We start from the raw sequence: 24,506 nt of genomic DNA, 5'->3' as shown, positions 1-24,506 counted from the left end.
TTCTTGTTAAGACTTGCTCATGAAAAGAAAAATGCATAACAATATTATATGGGCTGTTGGTCTTTGATGTGAATTCTAAACTACACCTGCAGGGACTTGAAACACACCCGAATAGGAGGCAACATGGATGCCATCAAGCCCAAAAGTCTCTGAATTTTGTGAGCAATACAAGAGGATGATCAATCAACAACTGAGTATATTGTGAAATGTGAGCTCGGTCCCATAAAAGAAAGAGTCTTTCCCCTCAAGAGTATACTACAGCCTCAATGAACTCCATCCTCTGTGCTGGAGTCAATTGGTACTTGACAATGGAGCCCTCGTGGTGCAGTGGTTAAATGCCTGTACTGCAGCCATTCACTCATAACCACAAGGTTGCGAGTTCAAGACCAGCAAGAGGGCCCAAGCTCGACTCAGGCTTGCATCCTTCCGAGGCCACTAAAATGAGTACCCAGACTGTTGGGGGCAAATTAGCTTACTTGCTAATTAGCTTACTTGCTGTTCACCGCTATGATCTTTGGAATAGCGGTATATAAATAAAACAAATTATTATTAATTACTTGTCCAGTTTGACCTAAAAAACACAACTGGTGAGCAGATGATGAGTGTAATACACGTCCTCTTGGATCTTCTCACAGGAGTGAGCCACCAACAGTTAATCATCTATATACAGAAGCACCTCAATGCTTTGTGTCCAGAGAAAGGTAATGAACAAAACCATGTATTTTATAAAGACTATGGAAGATGCTGAGCTACAAAAGTTTTATGGGTAGGCTTACTTTTGATTCTGACTTCTAAGGATAATCCAACATAAACCCTTAAGATTTATCACATCCATCCTAATAGTGAAAGCCAACAGAATGATTGTTCACAAAGAGAAACTTCATTTGATAACTAAGACTTCTATACAGATTAAACTCCTTAGTAAAATTTTAATAAACTACACCCCAGAAAACTTAGCACATTTATTCTGTATGAATTCTCCTCTATACTCAGGCTGAGAGAAATTGTCAACATAAGGGAAATATATAATTAATTCTATGTTTAATTAACAAAATACTTTATGTAGTTCTAATTTTTCTTACCAACCTGAGTTTGATTGGCACTGGTTCTAGCAGAAAAATTGACAAAGAATGGGAAGTAGAGGTCCTTTTCTAAATGATTCATTAGCTTGTCTTTCACATACACAGATTTCCCAGTACCTGTTGGTCCTACAAAAAGCAATGCTCTTGGAAAGAAATGAATATGTTTATATCAGATTATTATTAGTGAAGAGGCAAAGTTTGGAAATTATAAACAAATGAATATTAATGATTGCCAGGTTTTTACAGTGACTTATAAACATCTGATTGATTTATATCTTAATTATCTATCCACACAGCTGCAACATCTTGGCTATACAGTACTTGAAAATAATGATGATCCATAATCTTACGTATAACATATTATTATTATATAAACAGTAAGTACTTCAGAGTACATAACAATGGTTTATATATTGATGTGTGTAGTGGGGCTAGTGCAGAATGTTTCCACCCTCTTGTCATATCAGTTAATACAGAGTATAATGCGGATATCTTGACTTTTAAAGCCCTAAACTATGGTGTCCAAACTACTGCTCATCCCACATCCATCAATTACTATCTTTCCCAGAGCTCTTTCTCTAGGTGCCCCCAGCTCAGGAGTTTCGTAGCTGATTGGTCACCAAAGACAAAGCATTTTTTGATGAGGACACCCATGTAACAAAAACCCCTTCAGAACATTATTTTCTAGCTTTTAAGTGCATTTGAAATCCATTATGTTCTGGTTATAAGCACTGGGCAGCAGTAATGGTGGTGGGTGACACTGGTGGAAGAGCTGATCCTACAGAGACAAAAGCAGTGGCACCATAGCTAACAAATGTTAGTATTGCACAAACAGAGGCAAATGTGAGCCTCCTTACAAGAGCTTATCACCAAAAAAAACCCTATGGTGAGACAAATCAAAATGAATCGAAAGGTAAGTCTAAGGCACAAACAGAGAGTCAAAAGGGAGACTAAGGGATGAAACAGACCACGTGTTTGCGCCGCCTCCTGGGCGGCATGGGAGTGCAGTGTTTAAAATACCGCAAAATAATAAATGCAGAGAAATAGAAGATGATAACAACAAAGGATGAATGACAAGGGCGGGGTACAAACCGCCGCTTTGCGGCGCTCCCCCGCCGCCGCCATTTGCTCCGTGCGGGAGCCGCAGCAGCCAAACCGCGCGACTCCCGCGCGGAGCAAAAAAGAAGCTCCATTTCGGAGCTTCTTCTTGCGGCGCCTCTATGACGTCGCGAGGCGCCTGGCGCGGACTCGCGATGTCATAGGCGCCGCGACACGTCTGGACGCTATGCGTCCAATACGTAAAGATGGCGGCGCCCATGTAGAAGGTACGCCGCCATCTTGTACGTATAGGATACGTACTAGGGTTAGGGGGGTGCGGAAGCCAAGATCCCGCCAAGATCTCTTCAACAAGATCTGGAAACTCAAAGGGAAGTTCAAACCAAGGGTGAGGATGCTCTCTGATCATAAGAAGAACATATTATACGATCAAGTATACAGTGCGCCCGCGCCATACGTGGGTGCACCATACGCAGCTTGAGCATACGCGCTCAAGCTGCGGGGCGCGCACAGGGCGGAAGGGGCGGCGCATCCCATTCAATTGAATGGACGCGCGCCCATTGCACCCTGCGTGCCACCGCGGCCACCATGCACGAGCCCCATTGGAAACAATGGGGCTTGAGCATAGGCGGAATTTGCCCGCGTAAGGCGAGGACGCACTGTATATAAAAAGACGGTGGAAGCAATACACAGAAGAGCTATATTAAAAGAGATGATAAAGTGATGATAAAGGATCAAGATTCAAAATGACCTGAATAGACTAGAAAGCTGGGCCAAAGCTAACAAAATGAAATTCAACACAGAGAAATGTAAGGTATTGCACTTAGGGCGGAAAAATAAAATGCACAGATATAGGATGGGTGACACCTGGCTGAATGAAACTACGTGTGAAAGGGATCTAGGAGTCCAAGTAGACCACAAGTTGAACATGAGTGAACAGTGTGATGCGGCAGCTAAAAAGGCCAATGCTATTTTAGGCTGCATCAATAGAAGTATAGTGTCTAGATCAAGAGAAGTAATAGTGCCACTGTATTCTGCTCTGGTCAGGCCCCACCTAGAATATTGTGTCCAGTTCTGGGCACCACAATTCAGAAAGGACATTGAGAAACTGGAGCGTGTCCAAAGGAGTGCGACAAAAATGGTGAAGGGTCTGGAAACCATGCCCTATGAGGAACGACTTAGGGAGCTGGGGATGTTTAGCCTGGAGAAAAGAAGGTTAAGAGGTGATATGATAGCCCTGTTTAAATATTTGAAAGGATGTCATATTGAGGAGGGAGCTAGCTTGTTTTCTGCTGCTCCAGAGAACAGGACCCGGAACAATGGATGCAAGCTACAGGAAAAGAGATTCCACCTGAACATTAGGAGGAAATTCCTGACAGTAAGGGCTGTTCGACAGTGGAATGCACTCCCTCGGAGGGTGATAGAGTCTCCTTCCTTGGAGGTCTTTAAACAGAGGCTGGATGGCCATCTGTCAGGGATGCTTTGATTTGGATTTCCTGCATGGCAGGGGGTTGGACTGGATGGCCCTAGTGGTCTCTTCCAACTCTATGATTCTATGATTCTATGACTGACACATGGACTGAAAAACCATACAATGAGGAACCCCAACTCTTAGAAAGTGAGGTGGAAACTGCACTAAGAGAAATTGGGAAGAATAAATCACCAGAAACAGATGATGTCCCAATTAAACTGCTACAATCCATACAGACAGAACTAACTCTGGTGTTAACTAAAATATGCAAACTAATATGGAAAACAAAACAATGGCCAACAGGTTGGAATCTATCAATATATATCCCCATTCACAAAAAAAGAAAAAAAAATGAGAGTAATAATACTGCAGCACCTATAGGACTACAGCATTAATTTCCTACACAATTTATGACAATTTATTCTAGCCATTAATTTATGGAAAATGAATTCATGGAAATTATCTAGGAAATTTATGGAAAAACTACTAAGGGAATTTAAAGAAAATGCAAAGGCAGGCTTACTGCTCAAACATGAAGAAAATAAAAATAATGACCATAGAGGATCTGCATAAATTCAACCTAGATAATGAGGAAATCAAAATAATAAAAGATTTCCTATAATTTGGATCAAATTGATTAGAACAAAGACTGCAGTCAATAAATCTGAAGAAGATTAGGAATGGGAAGAGCTATGAAAGAACTAGACAAGATCCTAATGTGTAACAATATACAATTGATATAAATCAGAAGAAGATTAGGAATGGGAAGAAGAGCTATGAAAGAGCAAGAAAAGATCCTAATAAGTAACAATATATACCTGAGTACTAAAGTTAGAATCATCCCAGCTATTATATTCCCCATGTGAGAACTGGCAAGTGAAGAAAGTGGACAGGAAGAAAATAAACTCATTTAAGATGTGGTGTCAGAGAAGAGTGCTGAGGATCTTGTGGACAACCAAGAAGACAAACAAATGGGTCCTAGAACAGATCAAACCTGATCTCTCCCTGGAAGCCAAGATGACAAAACTGAGGCTGCCGTACTTTGGCCACATCATGAGAAGGCATGACTCATTTGTAAGGACAATAATGCTAAGAAAGGTAGAGAGTAAAAGAAAGAGAGAAAGACTGCATGACAGATGTCTGGATTCAATCAGGCAGGTAATGGGTCTGAATCTGCAGGACCTAAGGCGATCAGTGGAGGATAGGGAGTCTTGGAGATGTTTCATCCACGGAGTAGCCATGAGTCACGGTTGACTCAAGGATAGTTAATAATATCAACATGTTCTTTTGCACACCTATGTTTTTGTGGTAGAAATTTTTCTTTACTAATAAGTGTTATTAACAACTAAGTATTGCCTATGGTGATGTTGATGGTTTCACTTATGATATGATAGAAATGAAATATGAGAAGTAGTGCCTAAAATACATAAAATTTGTTACACACCAAGTTCGATGAAAAGAGAGAAAATTACTAAAACACTATTCTTTCTGGGGAGAAAAAGATAAAGCTTGCCAACCAGTTTGGAATTTGGATGAGTAAATCTGAAATCTGAAATGCCGTTTTAAGTATAAATAGCATATTACATCAGAATTGGTTCAGAAATAAATTTACTTTCTTGAGCATTAAAATAATTATAATAATGCAGGAATCTGAAGTGTTTGTTTCAGGAGGCACCTAAAGCAGTTGACAAGTTAACTAAACCCAATGGTCTTACTAGATATTACACTTAAGAGAAGCAGCTTTTCTTACTTTCCATGTTGAATGCACAAATCCATCAAATAAGTATATCTGACTGTGTCCATTGTTGGAACAATAATGTCCTGAACCTTAATATTTTTATCACCAAGATGGATGGTTTTAAGATGTTCATTCCAATGAGCCCAACGACCTTTGCCTTTCATCTAAGAAGAAATGCAGAAACAGTTTTTGTGGGTGGAAGAAATGGCGCTGTTCATCAAAACTGTTTTCCTAAAACTTGATGTTTTTCACAATTAGCCATTTTTTAAAATATTTTATTTAGCAATAAATTTAAAATTATTACTGAAGCAATATTAATATTTTGTAATAAATTAAAATGTAAAATTATAACTGAAGCAATAATGTTCAAATTACAAATATTAGAAAGATATGCCATAGTAATTGCTACATTAATATAAGCACTGCTAGATTTTCATAAAATAAAGCATTTTCTTTATTCCCTCATATGACAGAAAAAAGGAAGAAGTGTTTTCTTTCACTAATACTTCTTGAAAAACCAGTGAGAAAGGAAAGAAAACCACACCACACTTTCTTTTCCAAAAAGAAAAAATACATGATACTGTAGTTTCATTCTCTAATTTTTTTCTGTAAAGCAAAAGAATGATGTAATGAAACTTCAGAAACTCACTTTCTGGACAAGCAACTAATTTCCTTGGTAGAAAGGAAAGGAGAGAAGGTATCTCTTTTGCTAGCTAACTTTCTTAAAGAAAATGAGTGGCTGGTTCTCACCATGAAATGTCATTCTGGGATAGCAGGAAGGAGCAATCCACTAACAATGACATGAAGGAGCCATCCACCAAAAATGACCTTTAGTCCATGTGCCAACCAACAATACAGAAGCCAACATTCTTTTGAGTTATGCTCATTAGGACTGTCCAGTACTGTCCTGCCTACCCTAAACAATGTCCTCAAACTCAGAATACCCTATTAATCACCACCTTTTCTTTCTTCTTCTTCTATTATTATTTCTTCCTACCATTGCAAAATGAGAATTCATACCACCCATTCTCAGGATGGCATGGAGGAGCAATCCATCAGCAATGGGATTTAACCAAGCCCCTGTTTTTCAGGTAGGTCACCTCAACTCTCAATGCACCACTGCTTGCAACACCGTTCTACTGTATGCTGCCCGTGCTGACTTGAATTTGTCTAATTTATAATGTCTTATAAAAGTTGTCTGCTCTGACCATCCAGCTGTATTACATATGTCCTCCAAAAATGTTGACACAGTATATATTATGGTAGTCGACACTGACCTTGTTAAATGAGGCCGTGCATTCTGTGGTCTTGGCTGCTTTGCATATTTGTAACACAGAAAAGTGTATGCTTTAATCGATCTTGCTATCACCTAGACACGTTTTGACCTAATGCTTTTAGATTAAGTAACACAAACATGGATTCTGTATGTCTGAATGGTAATGTTCTCCCTAGATACATCTTCACCGCCCTGCAAACCTCCAAAGTGTGCCAACTTCATTCTAATGTATGTTTTGGCTTTGGGTAGAAATTTGGTAAATAAATAGCCTCTGTAGCATACATTTTGGAAGAAATGCTTGATGCAGTAGTGACACCGTGTCCTCCTCAAACTTATACAACTTTGCTTTCACTGACAATGCTGCTAACTCTGACATCCTACGTGCTGGAGTAATTGCTGCCAGAAAAACTACCAGAAAAGATAACTATGGCCCAAAACAGATGAGCCAAAAGAAGTGGCTTCCGGCTGCTTCAGGGGCGTGGCATTCAGAAGACGCATGTCCCCCAATTGGCCAGAAGCTGCTTTGAGGCTGCCTTAGGTGGGCCTAAGCTGTGAGAAAAAGAAGCAGATTAAATCCACTCCTAGTGGCAGACCATTTGGGACCGTGGCAGAAGCCTGCTTTTGAGAGCAGGCTGTGCAGTTGCCATGGTCCCAGGCTGATTGCAGGCTGACTGTAGCCAGATGCCACTCCTTGCCACCTGTTTGCTTCACCCCAATATCAAAGTAGCTTCGTTTAGTGGCTCAAAATGGGATCTAGTCAACTTACCCAGTGCTAGAGATAGATCCCATGTTGGAAATTTGTGAACTGTAGGAAAAGATTTTAAAGCTGCATCCTTTATATGTGTATAACTAGAAAGTGACTCCCCATCAACTTAATTACTGTAAACAAAGCTGACACCTGTCTCTTCAAAGTATTTAACCTTAGTCCTTTCCTCATGCCATCAACTGTAATACAGTATATGCTTAATGTTCACATGCCGAACTTGTAGAGAAAGCTTTATACACCAGTCCCTGAACACTCTATATTTTCTAAATCGAGTTTTGCTTTGAAGTTAATATCATTTCAGTTACATTACTGGAATAAGTTTGGACCTTCACATATCATTTTTCAATGTTCATACAACCAGATGTAGCCCTCCTGGATCAGGAGGTAACTCTGGTCCTCGTCTGAGAAGATCTTTGTGACCTGGCAAAGTCAACAGCTGCTTTATTGACATCTGCAACAGCAATGGAAACCATGGTCACCTGTTATCAGTACTACTGATGCTTTCTCCTTTCGGATTTTTAAAAGAACTCTTTGAATGATTTTCATTAGTGGAAATGTGTAATGGCATCCTTTTCGACATAACACTGACAGAGCATTATTTGCTTCTGCACCTCTGCTTCCACTTAAAGAACACAATCATCTTAACTGTGTACTTGCCAGAAGTGAATATGTCTATTTCAAAAGATCTGAATTTCTTGTCCTGCACTTTGAACCTTTCCAGATGTAACCTCCATTCCCCCAGATGTATCCAATTGCTGCTTAGGTAATCCACTTTTACATGTCAAGCCCCTTTCAGATAAACTGCCACCATATATTCCCCATTTCTTTCTGTCCAGCTGAACAGTTTGTTGGATTCTACTATCAGAGGCAGTGAATGCAACTCTCCTTTATTGCTAATGTAAGCTTTTACTGCCATGTTGTCAATGCAGAGTAATACATGCTGTCCCTTGGCATAATCTTCAAAATTTAATACAGCTAACCTTTGTTATTAATATCCACAGGAAAGCAAAAAACAACAACCTTCCCTCCATCAATGCTGCCTTTTTGTCAGTCTTGGGTCTGCCTCACTTAGAGGCTGAAGATCCTTCTCAGTCTTGCCTCTGTAGGCTATGGTGGTTTTGACTATTGTTAAACGATGCATGGTCTTCCCCACTACGTCTGACTATATAAAAAATCTGTCTGTCTTCCAGATGCCCTTGCTTTACGAAAGAAATAACCACCTCTAAATGACCTGCCCTCAACTTTTCTTTTTGGAAGTGTGGGCATTACCTGCTTCTTTTCCTTTCTGTCAATCAAAACTTTCTGTAACACCTGTTCTCCAAAAATCAATTATTCTGTATCCAAGATTAGAGCCATTATTGGCCCATCGGCCAAGGGAACTTGCAGAAATTCTGCCTCTTTTTTTACAAATAAGAATCTCTTTGTATTCAAGGGTGTGTTCCATACAGATTCTACTAGTCCCTTAAACATATCTGGCATAGGCATTTCCACCCCTTGGGTTGTTTGCCACCTCCTGAACACTGTTGCTACCCTGCTGTCCTAACTTCTTTTGAATTCTGTTCCAACTCTTTCTAAACAGAAAGTCTGGAAAATGTCTTTTAGGAGGCCTTTGAATGCCCACTCTGAAATAACCTATTTGATGACACTTGTTTCTCTTCCTTTTCACTGGAGGAAGTATGTCCATCTTTACTGTCCTCAACTACCATTACTTCTTCAAAGAAATCTGTCTGTGGTTCTGAGTCATCCTCACTGTGTTTGCATCCTTAGAATGCTTTGATTTCTTTAAACATTTTTTAGATTTTAATCCCTGTGTTTCTTCAGTGTCATTATAATCAATATAATAAATCATGATGATAAATAATTAAATAAATAAATAAATAAATAAATAAATAAATAAATAAAATGTATTTTCCTCTTCCTATATGTTGAACTGTCATCCTGAGGCTGCATCTTTCTCTTTAATGTTTGAGTTGATATAGATTCAGAATGCCCTTGGTTAATTAATTCTTTGTCTTGCATTGCATTAAAACCACTCATCATAATCAATAAATTTAATTGAGTTCGCCAATTGTCTTGATTTAACCTTGCCAATTGGATTATAAAGCACTGCTCCTAATTCATTTGTGATTGTCTCTTTAATAATACTCCTAATGTCTGTCTGTACATAATATATGGCATTCCATAGTGGCGCTTTACTACCAGTGGGCTGCTGTGCTTCAGGAATTGAATTCAACGTTGCTGTTCAGAATCTTCTGGATGCTTGATCAGCACTTTTTTCATTAGTTGTTTACTGTTGTCTAATGAGCCTCGTGCCATTGTAGGCACATCCTCATAAATTCACTGCAAACACTTCCAGAAATCTGGCGTCATTGTAAGTGGAATTTCAAGTGACTGCTGCCTTGATTCTTGATTTCTCTTAGTAACTGCTGATACATTGACCTGATTTTTTGTGATTGGTTGTTTCAGGTTGCTTGGTAACGAGGAAACCACTTCTCCCATACGGATTTTTCAATATGGCACCCTGAACTGGTCATTTAATATTTCAAAGGTATCAGGGACTGCTTCTTCGAATCCTAAGGACAAATTTCTACTGTTTTTAAAGTGGTACTCTCCTCCTTTTTAACTTTTACTGTTTTCATCAACCTCTGATCTTTCTGATTTATATCCTGTACTATCTTGCTTCTTTTCCTCCCTAACCCTTATTTCCTCTCTTTCATTTTTACTCAATGTTAAAAATGGCGTTTTAAAATCTGTTTTCCCTTTGGATGTTGTTTCCCTGCCAGAGATATGCTGGGCAGCCGTCATCTGAGCATTTTTATTACTTGCCCTCTGGCCTCTCCCGATTCGCTAGGTCACTATCAGGGAGAAGATAATGATTTTATTTCTTACCGCATTTGTTTTGTTTGTTTTTTCTCACCCTCCTTCATTACTTGTACTCTGTTTTCTTCAACCTTCCTCTCAAATTGCTTAGAAAATACTGACTCAACATGAAAGGATTTTTTCCTTCTGGTTGGCAGGCAGGAGAATTAAAAACTGATTGGGAAGGGAAGGAGTCCTAATGAACACAACTGCGAAGAATGTTGGTCCGTTGGCACATGGGCTTAAACCCATTGCTGGTGGATTGCTCTTCCATTCCAAGAATCTCATGCCTCACCACTAGAAAGTATATAGGGGAAGGAAGGGTTGCTAGTAACCACAAATAATGGATTTGCCAATTAATACAAACTCTATTTTATTGACTACCTTTTGGGGTATTGAAGAATAAAATTCCTTATTATTTGTTGTACTTTTGGAAAATATATGATAAAGAAGTAATTCAAGAAATGACATGGTCTGAAAGCACATAATACAGGAAATGTACTGCAGTTAAGCAGTTCTGGATCTGATTAGTGTTTGAATGGGGACTCACAAGAAAACTACCCGTATATTCTGGTGTATAAGACGACCAGGCGTATAAGACGACCCCCAACTTTACAACTTAAAATAGAGTGTTTGGGATATACTCACCATATAAGACCACCCCTCTCTTCCATGATAAGTCAGAAAGGAGCTGAAGGCACACAATAACAGTAGCAGCAGTGGCAGAGGAGAAAGAGGGGGGAGGAGAAAAAAGGAGAAGGAGAAAGAAGAAAAGGAGGAGAAAGAAGAAGAAGAATAGGAAAAAGAGGATTAAAAAGAAGAGGAGGAGGAGGAAGAGGAAAGAAGAAGTGGAGGAGGAAGAGGAAGAGGGGAAGAAGAGGAGGAGGTGGAGAAAGAATAGAGTAAGAGGGGAAGAAAAAGTAGAGGAGGAGGAGGAGAAAAAGAAGAGGGGAAGAAGAGGAGGAGGAGGAGAAAGAAGAAGAGGAAGAGGGGAAGAAAAAGAAGAAGGGGAGGAGGAGAAGAAGAAAAAGAAGAGGGGAAGAGGAGGAGAAAGAGGAAGGCCCATGCTAGCTGGCTGCCTTCTCCCGAGTCAAGGGAGCTGCAAGCTCTCTTTAGGACTCAACCAGCTGGCTTGGCCTTCTGGATAATGTCCCTAGAGTTGGAAGAGACCCCAAGGGCCATCCAGTCCAACCCCCTTCTTTTGCCATGCAGGAAATCACAATCAAAGCATCCCTGACAGATGGCCATCCAGCCTCTGCTTAAAGACCTCCAAAGAAGGAGACTCCAGTACACTCCAAGGAAGGAGTGTGTTCCACTTTTGAAATAACAGCATACACAACATTATTTCACCCAACCCACCTCAACAATTCCTCCTGCCCTTCCTCTTGGTGCATCTACAATGTAGAATTAATGAAGTTTGACGCCACTTTAAGAGCCGCTGCTCCATCCTATTGGAATCCTAGGATTTGTAGTTTTATAAGGTCTTTTGCCTTCTCTGCCCAAATAATGTGTGTGTGTGTGTGTGTGTGGGGCTGCTCCAAACTACAAATCCCAGGGATTCTGTATGGATGGAGCCGTGGCAGTTCAAGTGGCTCCTATTGGAATCCTAGGATTTGTAGTTTTATAAAACTTATAAAAACTACAAATCCTATGCTTCTGTGTGGTTGGAGCCACGACAATTAAAGTAGATGGTGCATTCTACTTCTACAGTGTAGATACACCTTGAGAGGCATGTGAGAAAGAAAGAAAGAAAGAAAGAAAGAAAGAAAGAAAGAAAGAAAGAAAGCCTCCAGCCAGACTCCTAAGGAGCAGCCTGGCTGGGTTTCTCTGCGTGCCAAGAGTTGTTGTTTTTCTTTTTCTCTCCAGACTTAGCCAAAGAAAAGAGACAAAGGTCCAAAACACAGGGCAGCAAAAGTCCAGTTTGAGAGCACTTTAACTGCCCTGGCCCAGTGCTAGAGAATCCTGGGAAATGGAGTTTATTGTGGCACCAGAGCTCTCTGACAGAGAAGGCTCAATCTCTCACAAAACTACATTTCCCAGAATTCCCTAGCACTGAGCCAGAGCACTTAAAGCAGTCTCAGATTGGATTATTGCTGCAGTGTGTTTTTGCCTGGCAACAAAAAGTGGGTCCTTCCTTCCCAACTGACTCCCGGAGTTCTTTCTTTCCCCCAACAAGGCTCCATCCTACACAAGGGAAGGGAAGAGGAGAAGGAGAGGCAGAGTGCGGGAAACCCTCTGCTCCTTCTCTTGGGAAGGACTGAGCCGAGTCAGGAGGGAAGGTAGAAAGACCTCCTGCCGTCCCTCCCCAGAGAGGAATGCCACCGCCCGGGAAAAGGAGGGGAGGGAGCAAGGAAGGAAGGGAAGAGAAGAAAAGGAGGAAAAAGGGAAGGAAGGAGGGAGGGAGTCTGGGAGAGAAGGAAGGAGGGAAAAAAGAAAGGGAGGGAAGGAAGGAAATAGTGGAGAAAGAGAGAGAAACCTAGGAAGGGGAAGGAAGAAGGGAGGAAAGGAAAGGGAGGAAGGAAAGGGAAGGGACACACCATGCGGCTCCTTTGCCTTCAGGAGAAGGCTTGCTGCTGCGGGTTTTCTTTAGGACCCAGCCGGCAGGCTTGGCTTTTTTTTTTTCTGGAGCACAAGACGACCCCCGACTTTGGGGAAGATTTTACTGGGCTAAAAAGTAGTCTTGTACGCCAGAAAATACGGTATGTATACCATGGAAATCTGAACAATGATGGGACTTAACAACAACCATACAAATGCATAGCTTTTCTACTGGGGAGGGAACGATATATTAAAACATAGCTTTGCATGTTAACATTCTATTTGTATGCTGTCTCACTTGTTTTCAACAGTTACGCTGTTGTTGTGCATCTTCAGATTTATGGCAACCCTAAGGCAAACATATCCTGGGGCTTTGCCTTTGTTTTCCTCTGAAGCTGAGAGAGTGTGACTTGCTCAAGGACATCCAGTGTACTCTATGGCCCAGTGAGAGTCAAATATTGGTTTCTAGAGTCATAGAGGCCCGAGTTACTTAAGGGAATGCCTCTCCCTACACAATCCGCCCCGCACTCTCAGAACATCAGGGAAGAAACTATTGGAATACACAAAAACTAGACTAGTTATAACTTCCCATAAACTGTTTACAGCCATGGCCCCTAAACTATAGAACAACTTACCAGAAGAGATCCGTTTTATTACCACATTAGAAGCTTTTAAGAAGGCACCTAAGACAGATCTCTTCCAGCAGCTTTATATAGCTGATTTTTAAGAACTTTCCTACTTCGGACTTGACAGCATGGGAAACAGATGATGATTTGGATATTTTAATGATTGGTAGCAGTATTGTTGGCCATTTTATTGTGTTATTGCTGTACTATTGTTGTACTTTTAGATAATACTGTATTTTGTATTTTGCACTGTTGATTCTTTTGTTGTGATCCTGCCTCGATCCGTGGGGAGAGGCAGGAAATATAAATAAAAATGTATTATTATTATAGTCTAATGTTCAAACCACTACACCATTCTGGCTCTCTCCAGTAGTTATATACATCTTAATTATAACATCCAATAATAATTCTGTAGTGAATCCTCACCTCAAACATGTAATCATACACCAAGCCTTTCTCTTCAAATGGATGTTCCCATTTGCCCACAGATGCTGGTACTGGATGTTGGTCTAACTTCCCCGTGACAATATCCCTTATGAAACCATCAAACACAATCCGACCATCACCATCACAGGTTGCACCAATGGACCAAATCAGGGAGAATGCAAAACAACCCTTCAAGAAACAACAAAAGCAGTTATTAAATAGTGTTTTCCTGGCATATGCTTATTGACCTATTATTTACTGTAATAGCTAATTATGCCCCCACAGTAAATTTCATTTTGAAGCCTTTGGCGTGTATACTATCTTACAGTAATTTATAAACCAATTTCTGAACATGCATTTTTATTATTATTTTTAAAAAGCTAGCTCGGAAGAATAATTGTCCAAAAGAAATATAACCAATTAACTAAATTTCAAATATATATTCAATTCAGACCAACCGTAATCCACTTCTGGATGTTTTTATTGCTAGGATCCTTTTGCACAGTGTCACAAAGCAACATTTCCAAAAGCTGAGTGAGAGATACCACATTATTGCTATTACTTGTTGGAACTAACTCCTGCAAGAGGAAGAGGGGGGAAAAATAACAGTATATGTATGTCCATGATGGATACAGAGATACAAATTTTATAAATATTTATATTCGTTTTACCTTACCAAAGTAATTTTACCTTTAAATTTTTTATTTCAATTATCAATGTAAACCTGTAAGAAATTCTAGTAATTCCTTAAGAGAGAATGGTCTTTGTTTCATATAGAAACTAGCTTCATAGGTTCATTCCAGCACATATTCCTTTCCTTGTAAAATTTACATTATTATACTGATTAAAGTATAGTATGCTTTGTGTAGACCAGAATATCACAATAACATTTAAAAGTTCTGGATCCAGAAAGTAAATTCACATCTGCTTTAATGCACAGCTTGAGTTCAAGTCTGCATATACAATGGGAACTTCCCATCATCTCCTTTGATAGGAAATATCCTCTACACTTTGGGGGGATATTTTTAAAAGTCCCAACCAACAGAAACAGTTCAAAATGATATGATGGCTGATTGTGCTAAAAGCTCTGAAAACTACTAGGATACCATTCCCCACATCCATTCCTCAGTACAAGTCAGCTACAAGGGTAATCAAGATTTCTGTTCCAAATCCAGGCTCAGAGATTGATTGCAATGGATCTAAATAATAAAGGTCCTCCTGCTCTAGGAGCTCTTTTAAACTGTTAGAACCCTGTGTCTTTGTGAGAGATTCTCTGATTCTGATAGCCACATTATGAGCCCAGCCCTGGCAGATTTCATTAACCATGCTGGACATGGATCTAATGAATATGCATTTGCTCTCACTTCATGCAGCCTGTCCACATCCTCAATCTGTACAAGCTGAAAAGTAGCCATGTTTGAACCAGACACTGCCTTTATCCACTTTTGCTAGATATATTATTTGAGAAAAGTCCCAAATTACTTTGCATTTTTTCTGACGAATTCTTAATGCAGGTGGAATAAACCAGTTGAAAAGATCACTCAAAAGTTCTTGATACTCCTTCTCTTCCAAGGGTTCAGGAAGTTTGTTCAACCAAGATGTTACAAGTGGCTTCCAGCCCAGTTGTAAAGGCTCCAAGTAGATCATTCCACAACGACTGACTGTAGCAGGCTATAGCAGAATAATAAATATATTCTTAAATTTTCATAATATCTCCCATTATAATACCAGTAAAATAGTTGAACTTTGATTTAACTTACTGAAGCCTGAGAGAGGTCCATAGTTTCAAAGATCAGACTCATCTGAGGTGACATCTGGATGATTTCACCACTCATCAAACAAAGCTAAAAAACACCCAGTTTTATACAGATTATTTTATATTTATGTAAATGTTATAATAAAACAAATCTATTATAACTATCATTCATCAGAACTAGCCCAGTTGTTTAACCTCAGCATGAAATGAGTGAGGTGGGGATATTTTACTGGAAAATATGGAGAATCCAGCCTCAAAAAATATTGATATGAAAAAATGATTTCACATATCTGAAAACTTAAGCACACACACAAAAAATGAAATAAATGACTACAGTATGAGAATCAAGAGCACCAGACACCAGCTCCCGCCTCTACCAGATGCTTCTGAAAAACATGCCTCCAAACAAAAAACAAAACTCTGGCCAATTGCACACAACACACAATCTGTTACTATTTATCAATTTAATTAAACTTTGAGATGATATGGTTTTAGGTTCATTAATGCATTTTCAACACGTTTTATTTCTGATTACAGCAAATTATTTCAACAATGTTGCAACTGCTTTTAGTCACATATTCACTTAGATGTTACCTTTTTGTTGTCATCCAACACAGTGTTCATGCTCTCTATCCAAAGCGTATCAATAGGACCATCAAAAATAACCCATTTACGGTCAGGTGTTTCAGTTAAAGCAAATTCCCGAAATGTGTTCGCCACTATACCATCTGTCCACTAAAATCAGAAAAGACTTTTTAAAATCAGAACTAAGCAATCTGTATTTGAATATGTTCTCTTATACAGACAGACAAATTCATCCTGCCAATGTTTTCATGGACATATATTGAATAAGTAAAGTATTACTGATTGATTGATTGATTGATTTAATTTATACCTCGTCTTTTTCCCTGAAGGGACCCAAGGTGGCTCACAATAACAATTCTAAAAACATACTGCAATAAAACTATTAAAACATCAGCTAAAAACAATATAAAATTACCAACATTAAAAGCACAATAAAATCACAACTCATCCCATATAAAACCCATCCCATGACTAGACATTAAAAGCCTGCCTGAACAGAGCCGTTTTTACCTGCCGACGAAAGGCAAGCAAGGAGGGGGCCAGTCTTGCTTCTCATGGAAGGGCATTCCAGAGGGCAGAAGCAGCCACCGAGGAGGCTCTCTCTTGTGTCTTCACCAGGCGAGCTTGTGATGGTGGAGGGAGTGAGAGAAAGCCTTCCCCGGAAGATCTTAGGGCTCTAGCATGTTTGTTCAGGGAGATACGATCTCTCAAATAATCTAGACCTAAGCCGTCATAAATCAGAACTAGCACTTTGAATTGTGCCCAGAAACGAACCTGTAGCCAGTGCAGCTGTTTCAGCAAGGAAGTTATGTGGTCCCTATAACTGGCCCCAGTCAGCATTCTGGCAGTGGCATTTTGCACATGCTGAAATTTCTGAACAGTTCCAAAGGATGCCCCATGTAGAGGGTAATGCAGAAGTCCAAACGGGATGTAATCCAGGCATGTGTCACTGTAGCCAGATCTGACGTCTCAAGGAATGGGCACAGCTGCCGCACAAGTTTTAACTATGCAAATGCACTCCTGGCCACTGCTGAAACCTGGGAATCCAGGCTCAGAGTGGAGTTCAGGAGCACACCCTGGCTGAGAGCGTGAGATTTCAGGGTGAGCGTAACCCTATCCAGCACAGGCAAGGCAAATTCCCTGATCTGCCTTACGACTGACCAGGAACACCTCTGTCTTGTCTGGATTAAGTATCAATTTGTTTGCCCTCATCGAGTCCATTACTGACTGCAGACATTGGTTCAGTATAGAGATAGTTTCCTTGGAATCAGATGGAGAGGAAAGATAGAGTTGGGTGTCATCTGCATACTGGTGACAGCTCACCCCAAAACTCCAGATGACCTCTCCCAGTGGTTTCATGTAGATGTTAAATAACATGGGGGACAAAGCGGAACCGCCACAGGCCAGCGCCCAAGGAGTCGAACTGAAGTCACTCAACACAAGGCTTCCCAAATCCCGGGAACTCACGGGACTATCCCACTTTCTGGGAGGCGGGCATGGTCCCGTGCCGCTCTCCCTCAGTTCCCAGGACAGGCAAGGCTTTCTCCAAAGGCGGAGGAGCGTCCTCCGCCTCTGAGAAGGTCTTGCCGCCAAGCTGGGCTTGGCGCTTCAGCCTGGGCCTCCCCACGGCTGGAGGATGCCCAGGCCGAAGCGTAGAGCATTGTGCGGCCTCCGCCAGCCCCAGGGAAGCCTCGGAGGCAGCGGTGTGCTCGGTGCTTCGGCCTGGGCCTCCCCACGGCTGGAGGAGGCCCAAGCTGAAGCACGGAGCATTGTGTGGCCTCCATCAGCCCCAGGGAGGCCTCGGAGGTGGTGGCGCGCTCGGCGCTTCGGCCTGGGCCTCCCCGTGGCTGCAGGAGGCCCAGGCCGAAGCGCGGAGCATTGTATGGCCTCCTGGGCCTCCCCGGCGCTGGTGGAGGCCCAGGAGAAAGCACAATGCTCGCCGCTTTGGCCTGGACCTCCCTGCATTTTTTTTATTTTTAAAAATATTTATTTATTTATTTATTTAGTCCCGGTTTGTTGGCAGCCAATTATGGCAACCCTACCCAACACCACCTTCTGAGTCCACCCCTCCAAGAAGGACTGGAATCACTGCATAACAGTGCCCCTAATTGCCATCCCAGAGAGGCGGCTCAGAAGGATACCATGGTTAATGGTATCGAAATCCGCTGAGAGTCTAGCCCCTCCCCCCTGAAAAGGCATTTTACAGCCTAGAAGCAACCACCAAGAAAGATTTCCAACGTCTTCACCAAACATGCCTGTAAAGTGACAGAACCAAAAGAAGAGCCTCCCTTGAAGATCTCAGGCCAGAATCATGTCAGTGTACAGACATAACCTGAGGCTAAGGAATGGTGAGGAAGGAGGTATTCAGTAACTCCTTCTACAATGGAATACCTCCTTCCTCACCCTTCTCCACAAGTCAACCTCTTACAGTTTGCATGTATCCACACAGATGTGTAGTGGCTGGGAAGAGCAAGGGGCACCATGACAGTTTTCTGGTGGCAGCTCTGCAGCCAGGAGAAAGCAGAAGTGAAATAATTGCATCTAGATGCTGCTCATCTATCCTCTATCCTCCTACAGCTTCTAAATATATGTGGGGTTGCATGTCAGAAATGAGAAGTGAAGCTCTGTGGAGGCATGCTTGCAGAGCTTTATGCTCTGCAGTTTTGACACAGAACTGCAACCTCAAAGTCCAGGCTAGATCACATGCAATAATATAATTCTGTTAAAACGCTTTTGATGTTGCGCAACACGTCAGCGTTTGGCACCAGATTTTCCACCTTTGTGACTGTAGTCAGCAGCTTGTGAGCTGGAGAAACACCTCCCCCTTTCTCAGTGAGCAAAAAGACACTGTAAACCTCTCTCAGATGAGGCCTTTATTCTTAGAAGTAGTTCCACTGTGTACAACAATATATACATCGACACCATCCACCATCCACACTAGTAACAACCCTCTCTGAGGTGAAATGCTTGTCACTACTCTAGCAAAGGTTCCATGCCTTGCCTCTCCCTCTGGTGTCACAAAGAGTCCAGCCACCCTGCTTGAGTGACTTTTCAGACTGGCAGCAGTCTACAGTACTTTACAGCACTTGTTGACTATCCTTTTGATGTCACTTCCTGTTTAAATGCCTAATCATTATGGCTCACAGTAACCCTTTAATGCCTGGTTACTATTAAAACCAACATTGTACATTTTCCTTCTGGCTCTATATCCCAACAAATTCTTCAAACAGCCTGTACCCAAGCCATATAGAACTTTATAGGCCTTAATCAGCACTTTGAATTGTGCCTGGAAACAGACTACAAGCCAACCATATTTACATTCAACGATTGCAGAGACTGCCGAAACATTAGAAATCGATATATTCCATTCTGATTATTGATAATCCTGCATAGGAGATTATCAGACTGGGGGGGAGGGAAGGAAGTCAGGAGTAAAAGGCATACCCCCAGCAGAGTAATGCAATCGTGTTGAAGGTTTTCAGACACATCACGCTTATCCAGGATTTAATCCATGAAGATCCAGGAATACTCCAGCAACAAACTATTCATGGGGAAGTCCTGGATCTTCATGGGTTAAGCCCTGGATAGGCACGACGTCATCTGAAAATCTTCAGCGCGACTTTGCCAGGAGTATGCCTTTTACTCCCAGCTTTTTCCCCTGTCTGATAATCTCCATAATGAATGTCTGAAATTTGGATTCTTGTGAATAGTATATTTTCACCAGTTGTGTACATTCGCCTGGAGGGGGAAGCAAATACGTAAGATTACCTGAATGCAACAGTCCCTACATTTCATTTAGCTAATACCTACTACCAAACGCAAGTATTTTTGGAAGCTGCATAAATATAGCCAAGGGTATATGGTTTATTACTACAATGTATATTTACTATTTTATTGCAAATTAAAGAATCTTAAATACCTCATGAGATACAGGGTCAAATCGTCCAAAAAGCTGTCCCATAGTAATGGATTTTGGATTTACAGTTCTGTGTACCACTTTTTCTTCATCTCCATAGCTACGCTGATTCATAAGGGAAAGTGTATCTGCCAACACATGCAAAACTTTGGTCTTCCCAGCAAAAGGCTCCCCTACAAGCATAAAACTGAAAAATAAAAAGTTGCTAATCAGTATCTTACTGTATGTCATAATACAGGACTAATTCTAGACACATTTAACCATTTATTCCATCAGAGCTAGAACATTATATTCCTGAAAGGGCTAGAAAAAGGCAAGGAAGATGTATTAGAAATACAGTAAGTTTCTACTATCATACTGTAAAAGAATCTTGCTGAATTTTAAAGTGTTTCAACTGAAGTGGACAACTGGTATAGTTCAAAGACTGGAAAGCTGCCTGTTGTTTGGATGTATGAATAAGAATGTCAGGAATCAAACTATCACCTGTATCAAGCATGTGTCATTTATGTTACCACCATCAAAAATCTATTAATTACCATAAGTGGAAGAAATATACAATTACCTACTACCAGTTAGCATCTATGATTTATAAGACTGGCCCATTGCTGAGAGTATCCTAGATGGGCCCAAATCTAAAGCAGGTTATCCTTCCCATTTACCTATGAAATTGCTTCTATTTATTAAAATATAAATCCAGGAAATTCAATGGGAACTTTCCCCCTTGGAAAAAAAAAGAACTTCCTCTTTGCCTAGAATGTGCAACTATTTATGTAGACATTGTTTGACTGCACCTCCTATCACCCTTCATCATTGGCTAAACTGGCTACGTGTGATAGAAGTTATAGTCCTGCAGCATCAAATCAGGAGGAGGATATGATTCCCACCTCTGGGTCCCAAAGCAGGAAAACTCCAAGCATCAGGTGGGCCTTCCAGCATAAGCCAATTTTCTGCTTGTTCATATATCTTTATTCAAAATGACACATGCTTGATTCCATATTTGGTAATATGATAAACAAACAGACTGTTTGGCAGCTAATTAAATTAGGACTTCCTTGTCATATAATTTCATGGACCAGGTAGAATAGGAAGCATGCTATTCTTATGCTGTTTTACCATTTCAATGTGTGCTTTTTTATTTATAATGTCATTAAACTTTGATTTTGTTTAGTAAATTCAGGAGTCTCCTTCCTTGGGGGGTCTTTAAATAGAGGCTGGATGGCCATCTGTCAGGGATGTTTTGATTGAGAGTTTCTGCATGGCAGGGGGTTGGACTGGATGGCCCTTGTGGTCTCTTCCAAATGTACGATTCTCTGATTCTATTCTATGATGATGAATAGAATCTTTGACAGGAAAACTTTGACAGGTTGGACATTATGCTCTTTACAACATTCATGTGCACATTCCAAAAAATCCTGAAATATAGTTTTAAAAAGTAACTTTTTATTATTTCTGTTTACTTTTTATTATTTCTGATTACTTTTTAAATTATAATTCTGTACTTTGGCTGTTTCATAGCATGCCTACTCATATTACTTCTACATTATTAGCTATAAAAGTTTCAAACACTCTCTCAACCAGGGTGGGAGTCAAGGGGCCTTTCATATTCTGGAGAAATGTTGGTGGTGTATTTGGGTAGTATTTGCAGTGTTAGATCTTGATTTTATCTTAATATACAAATGTTATGCAAATTGATAACTTCAATTCATAGGATTCTCCACCATTGTCTATACTCTCTTGGACTGATGGGAATTGTAGTAGAATGACAATATCTGAAGGGATGCACGATCCCTACCCTTGCCTTAAATACTTTGGTATTCTGCATGTGGGAGGGAATCATTTTGTTATATATAAGAAATCTCAATAGCCTGATTGAAACAATTATGATAATGGTATTGAAGATTTTAAAAACGTTTGAGTGGGGACATGGGGCTCTATGGCAGCAAAGAAAGGAACCAGAGCCTACAAAATAAATCTGCATCCCCAATTCATCACACTTAGCATGGTGGTTGAAACTTTCAGCCATTAACATTTTACAAAGGAAGACTACAACTGAAAACAAGTAACTTCCCCTTGGTTTTTATGAAATAAAATGTTCTTGCACCTAGAAAACTGATACAGGAAGTGTCTTGAGTACTGATGGAAATATCCCATAATCCCTTCAAGTCATTTCCAATTTATGGAGACCCTAAGACGAACCTGTCACAGTGTTTTCTTGGTGAGATATAATCAGAGTGGGTTTGTGTTTACCCTCCAGGCCCTATGAGGAACAACTTAGGGAGCTGGGGATGTTTAGCCTGAGGTGATTATGATAGCCCTGTTTAAATATTTGAAGGGATGTCAAATTGAGTAGTGAGCAAGCTTGTTTTCTGCTGCTCCAGAGAACAGTACCCAGAACACTGGATACAAGCTATGGGAAAAGAAATTCCACCTCAACATAGGAACTTCCTGACAGTAAGGGCTGTTCGACAGTGGAACACTCTTCTTCAGAGTGTAGTGGAGTCTCCTTCCTTGGAGGTCTTTAAGCAGAGGCTGGATGGCCATCCGTCCGGGATGCTTTGATTGAGAGTTCCTGCATGGCAGGGGGGTTGGACAGAATGGCCCTTGTGGTCTCTTCTAACTCCACACTTCTATGATTCCAAAATGTCTGAAAGTACGTGACTTGCCCAAGGTCGCCTTGTAGGTTACAATGGCTAAGTGGTGATTTGAATCTTGATCTCCAGAGATGCAGCACTCAAACTACTACACCAAACTGGCTCTATCACACAGTTATAATTACAGTACCAAGTCCCAATGTCTAGAATCCCTCTTTGCACTAAAAATATATGGACTAAATTATAGCCACATTTATGAGGGTCATTTGCCCTAAATATACTTACCCATGTCTCACTATCATCATTTCATAGGTCTGTATCATTTTCTCAATAAAAACTTTGACAGGTTGGACATTATGCTCTTTACAACATTCATGTGCACATTCCAAAAAATCCTGAAATATAGTTTTAAAAAGTAACTTTTTATTATTTCTGTTTGACAAGCTCATACTCATACAATTGCTCTTTCCTACACTCTAAATTATAAATCATACTTCAAAGCACTATCCACTAAGTCAATTGAATTTTACAGTGCTATAGGATAATAATCTGGATTTAATAAACCATTGACACATTTTTAAACTAGCAAAACTGGTGAATGTAAAGTTGAAGGCTTTCATGGCCGGCATCCATAGTTTTTTTGTGGGTTTTTCGGGCTATGTGGCCATGTTCTAGCAGAGTTTCTTCCTGACGTTTCGCCAGCATCTGTGGCTGGCATCTTCAGAGAATGAAGATGCCAGCCACAGATGCTGAAGATGCCACCAGCCACAGATGCTGGTGAAACGTCAGGAAGAAACTCTGCTAGAACATGGCCACATAGCCCGAAAAACCCACAAAAAACTAAAGCTGGTGAGGTTCTGCAGAAAAAGTATCTTGTAATATTGCTTTAGAGAAATTAACAGTTTTATAATGTACTCACAGAATCTCATCTAACAAAAGAAAATATACTGTATAATTTTTAGGGGTGTTTTTCTAAAGCAAAGGCTTAGAAGGATGCCTTCAACAAATCATGTTACAAGCCTATGCACAATATCTGGGAACCAGTCCCTTTGGACATAACAGGACTTATTTCTGAATATTTTATGTATGGGAAGGACTGACTTGCAGAAATCTCAATAGTCTGATTGAAACAACTGTGACAATGGTATTGAAGATTTTTTAAAAAATTGAGTGGGGACATGGGGCTCATTATCCGTTTCCAGAATTTCCTAGCACTAAACCAGGGCAGTTAAAGCCATCTCAAACTAGATTATTTCTGTGTGACGTCAAAGGCTTCCATGGCTGGCATCCAGTTTTTCGTGGGTTTTTCAAGCTATGTGGCCATGTTCTGGAAGCATTTATTACTGATGTTTCGTCTGCATCTGTGGCCGGAATCTTCAGAGGGTGATGGCATAGAAGTGAGTGGCGTATATATACTGTGCTGGAAGGCTTGAAAATATTCCAAAAATACATACATTCCAAATATTGATTTTGCTGTTTTTATATAAGGAACACGAGTTAACTATCCATTGTATATAGTGGGACTTCAGCATCCATGGATTTTGGTATCCACATGGGAGTCTTGAAGCCAAACCCCAGTAGATACCAAGGGCCCACAGCACATACATTTTGGTACATTTTAATTTGTAATTTGTAATTTTTGTAATTTTTTAAAAATTGTTTATTTCTTTTTTTTAAACTCTTTTTGTATTGTTTTTAACTTGTACTATTTTAAAGTTGTTGTTTAGCCACCTTGAGTCCCTATGTCAGGAGAAATGGGGGATGGGGGATTCGGTGCCGAAATGGCTGGATATCATACCAGAACCAGGGGTAGGGGATGT

The 24,506-nt window shown here is 40.5% G+C and overlaps 1 protein-coding gene across 1 annotated transcript in view; it reads right to left on the bottom strand.

Annotated features, from left to right (window-relative positions):
• DNAH12 (dynein axonemal heavy chain 12) overlaps positions 1-24,506 on the bottom strand; it is a 155,537-nt gene that overhangs the window by 70,328 nt on the left and 60,703 nt on the right. Inside the window, 9 exon segments of the mRNA XM_042451361.1 lie at positions 1,087-1,225; positions 5,360-5,511; positions 13,839-14,027; positions 14,297-14,416; positions 15,321-15,509; positions 15,599-15,682; positions 16,189-16,329; positions 20,099-20,282; positions 22,972-23,081. Of these exon segments, the coding sequence (XP_042307295.1) occupies positions 1,087-1,225; positions 5,360-5,511; positions 13,839-14,027; positions 14,297-14,416; positions 15,321-15,509; positions 15,599-15,682; positions 16,189-16,329; positions 20,099-20,282; positions 22,972-23,081 (1,308 nt within the window).

The sequence above is a fragment of the Sceloporus undulatus genome, chromosome 2, assembly GCF_019175285.1.
Source record: "Sceloporus undulatus isolate JIND9_A2432 ecotype Alabama chromosome 2, SceUnd_v1.1, whole genome shotgun sequence".
Lineage (NCBI taxonomy): Eukaryota > Metazoa > Chordata > Lepidosauria > Squamata > Phrynosomatidae > Sceloporus > Sceloporus undulatus.
The sequence above is the reverse complement of the archived record's forward strand: the minus strand, read 5'-3'. Positions and strand labels throughout refer to the sequence as shown.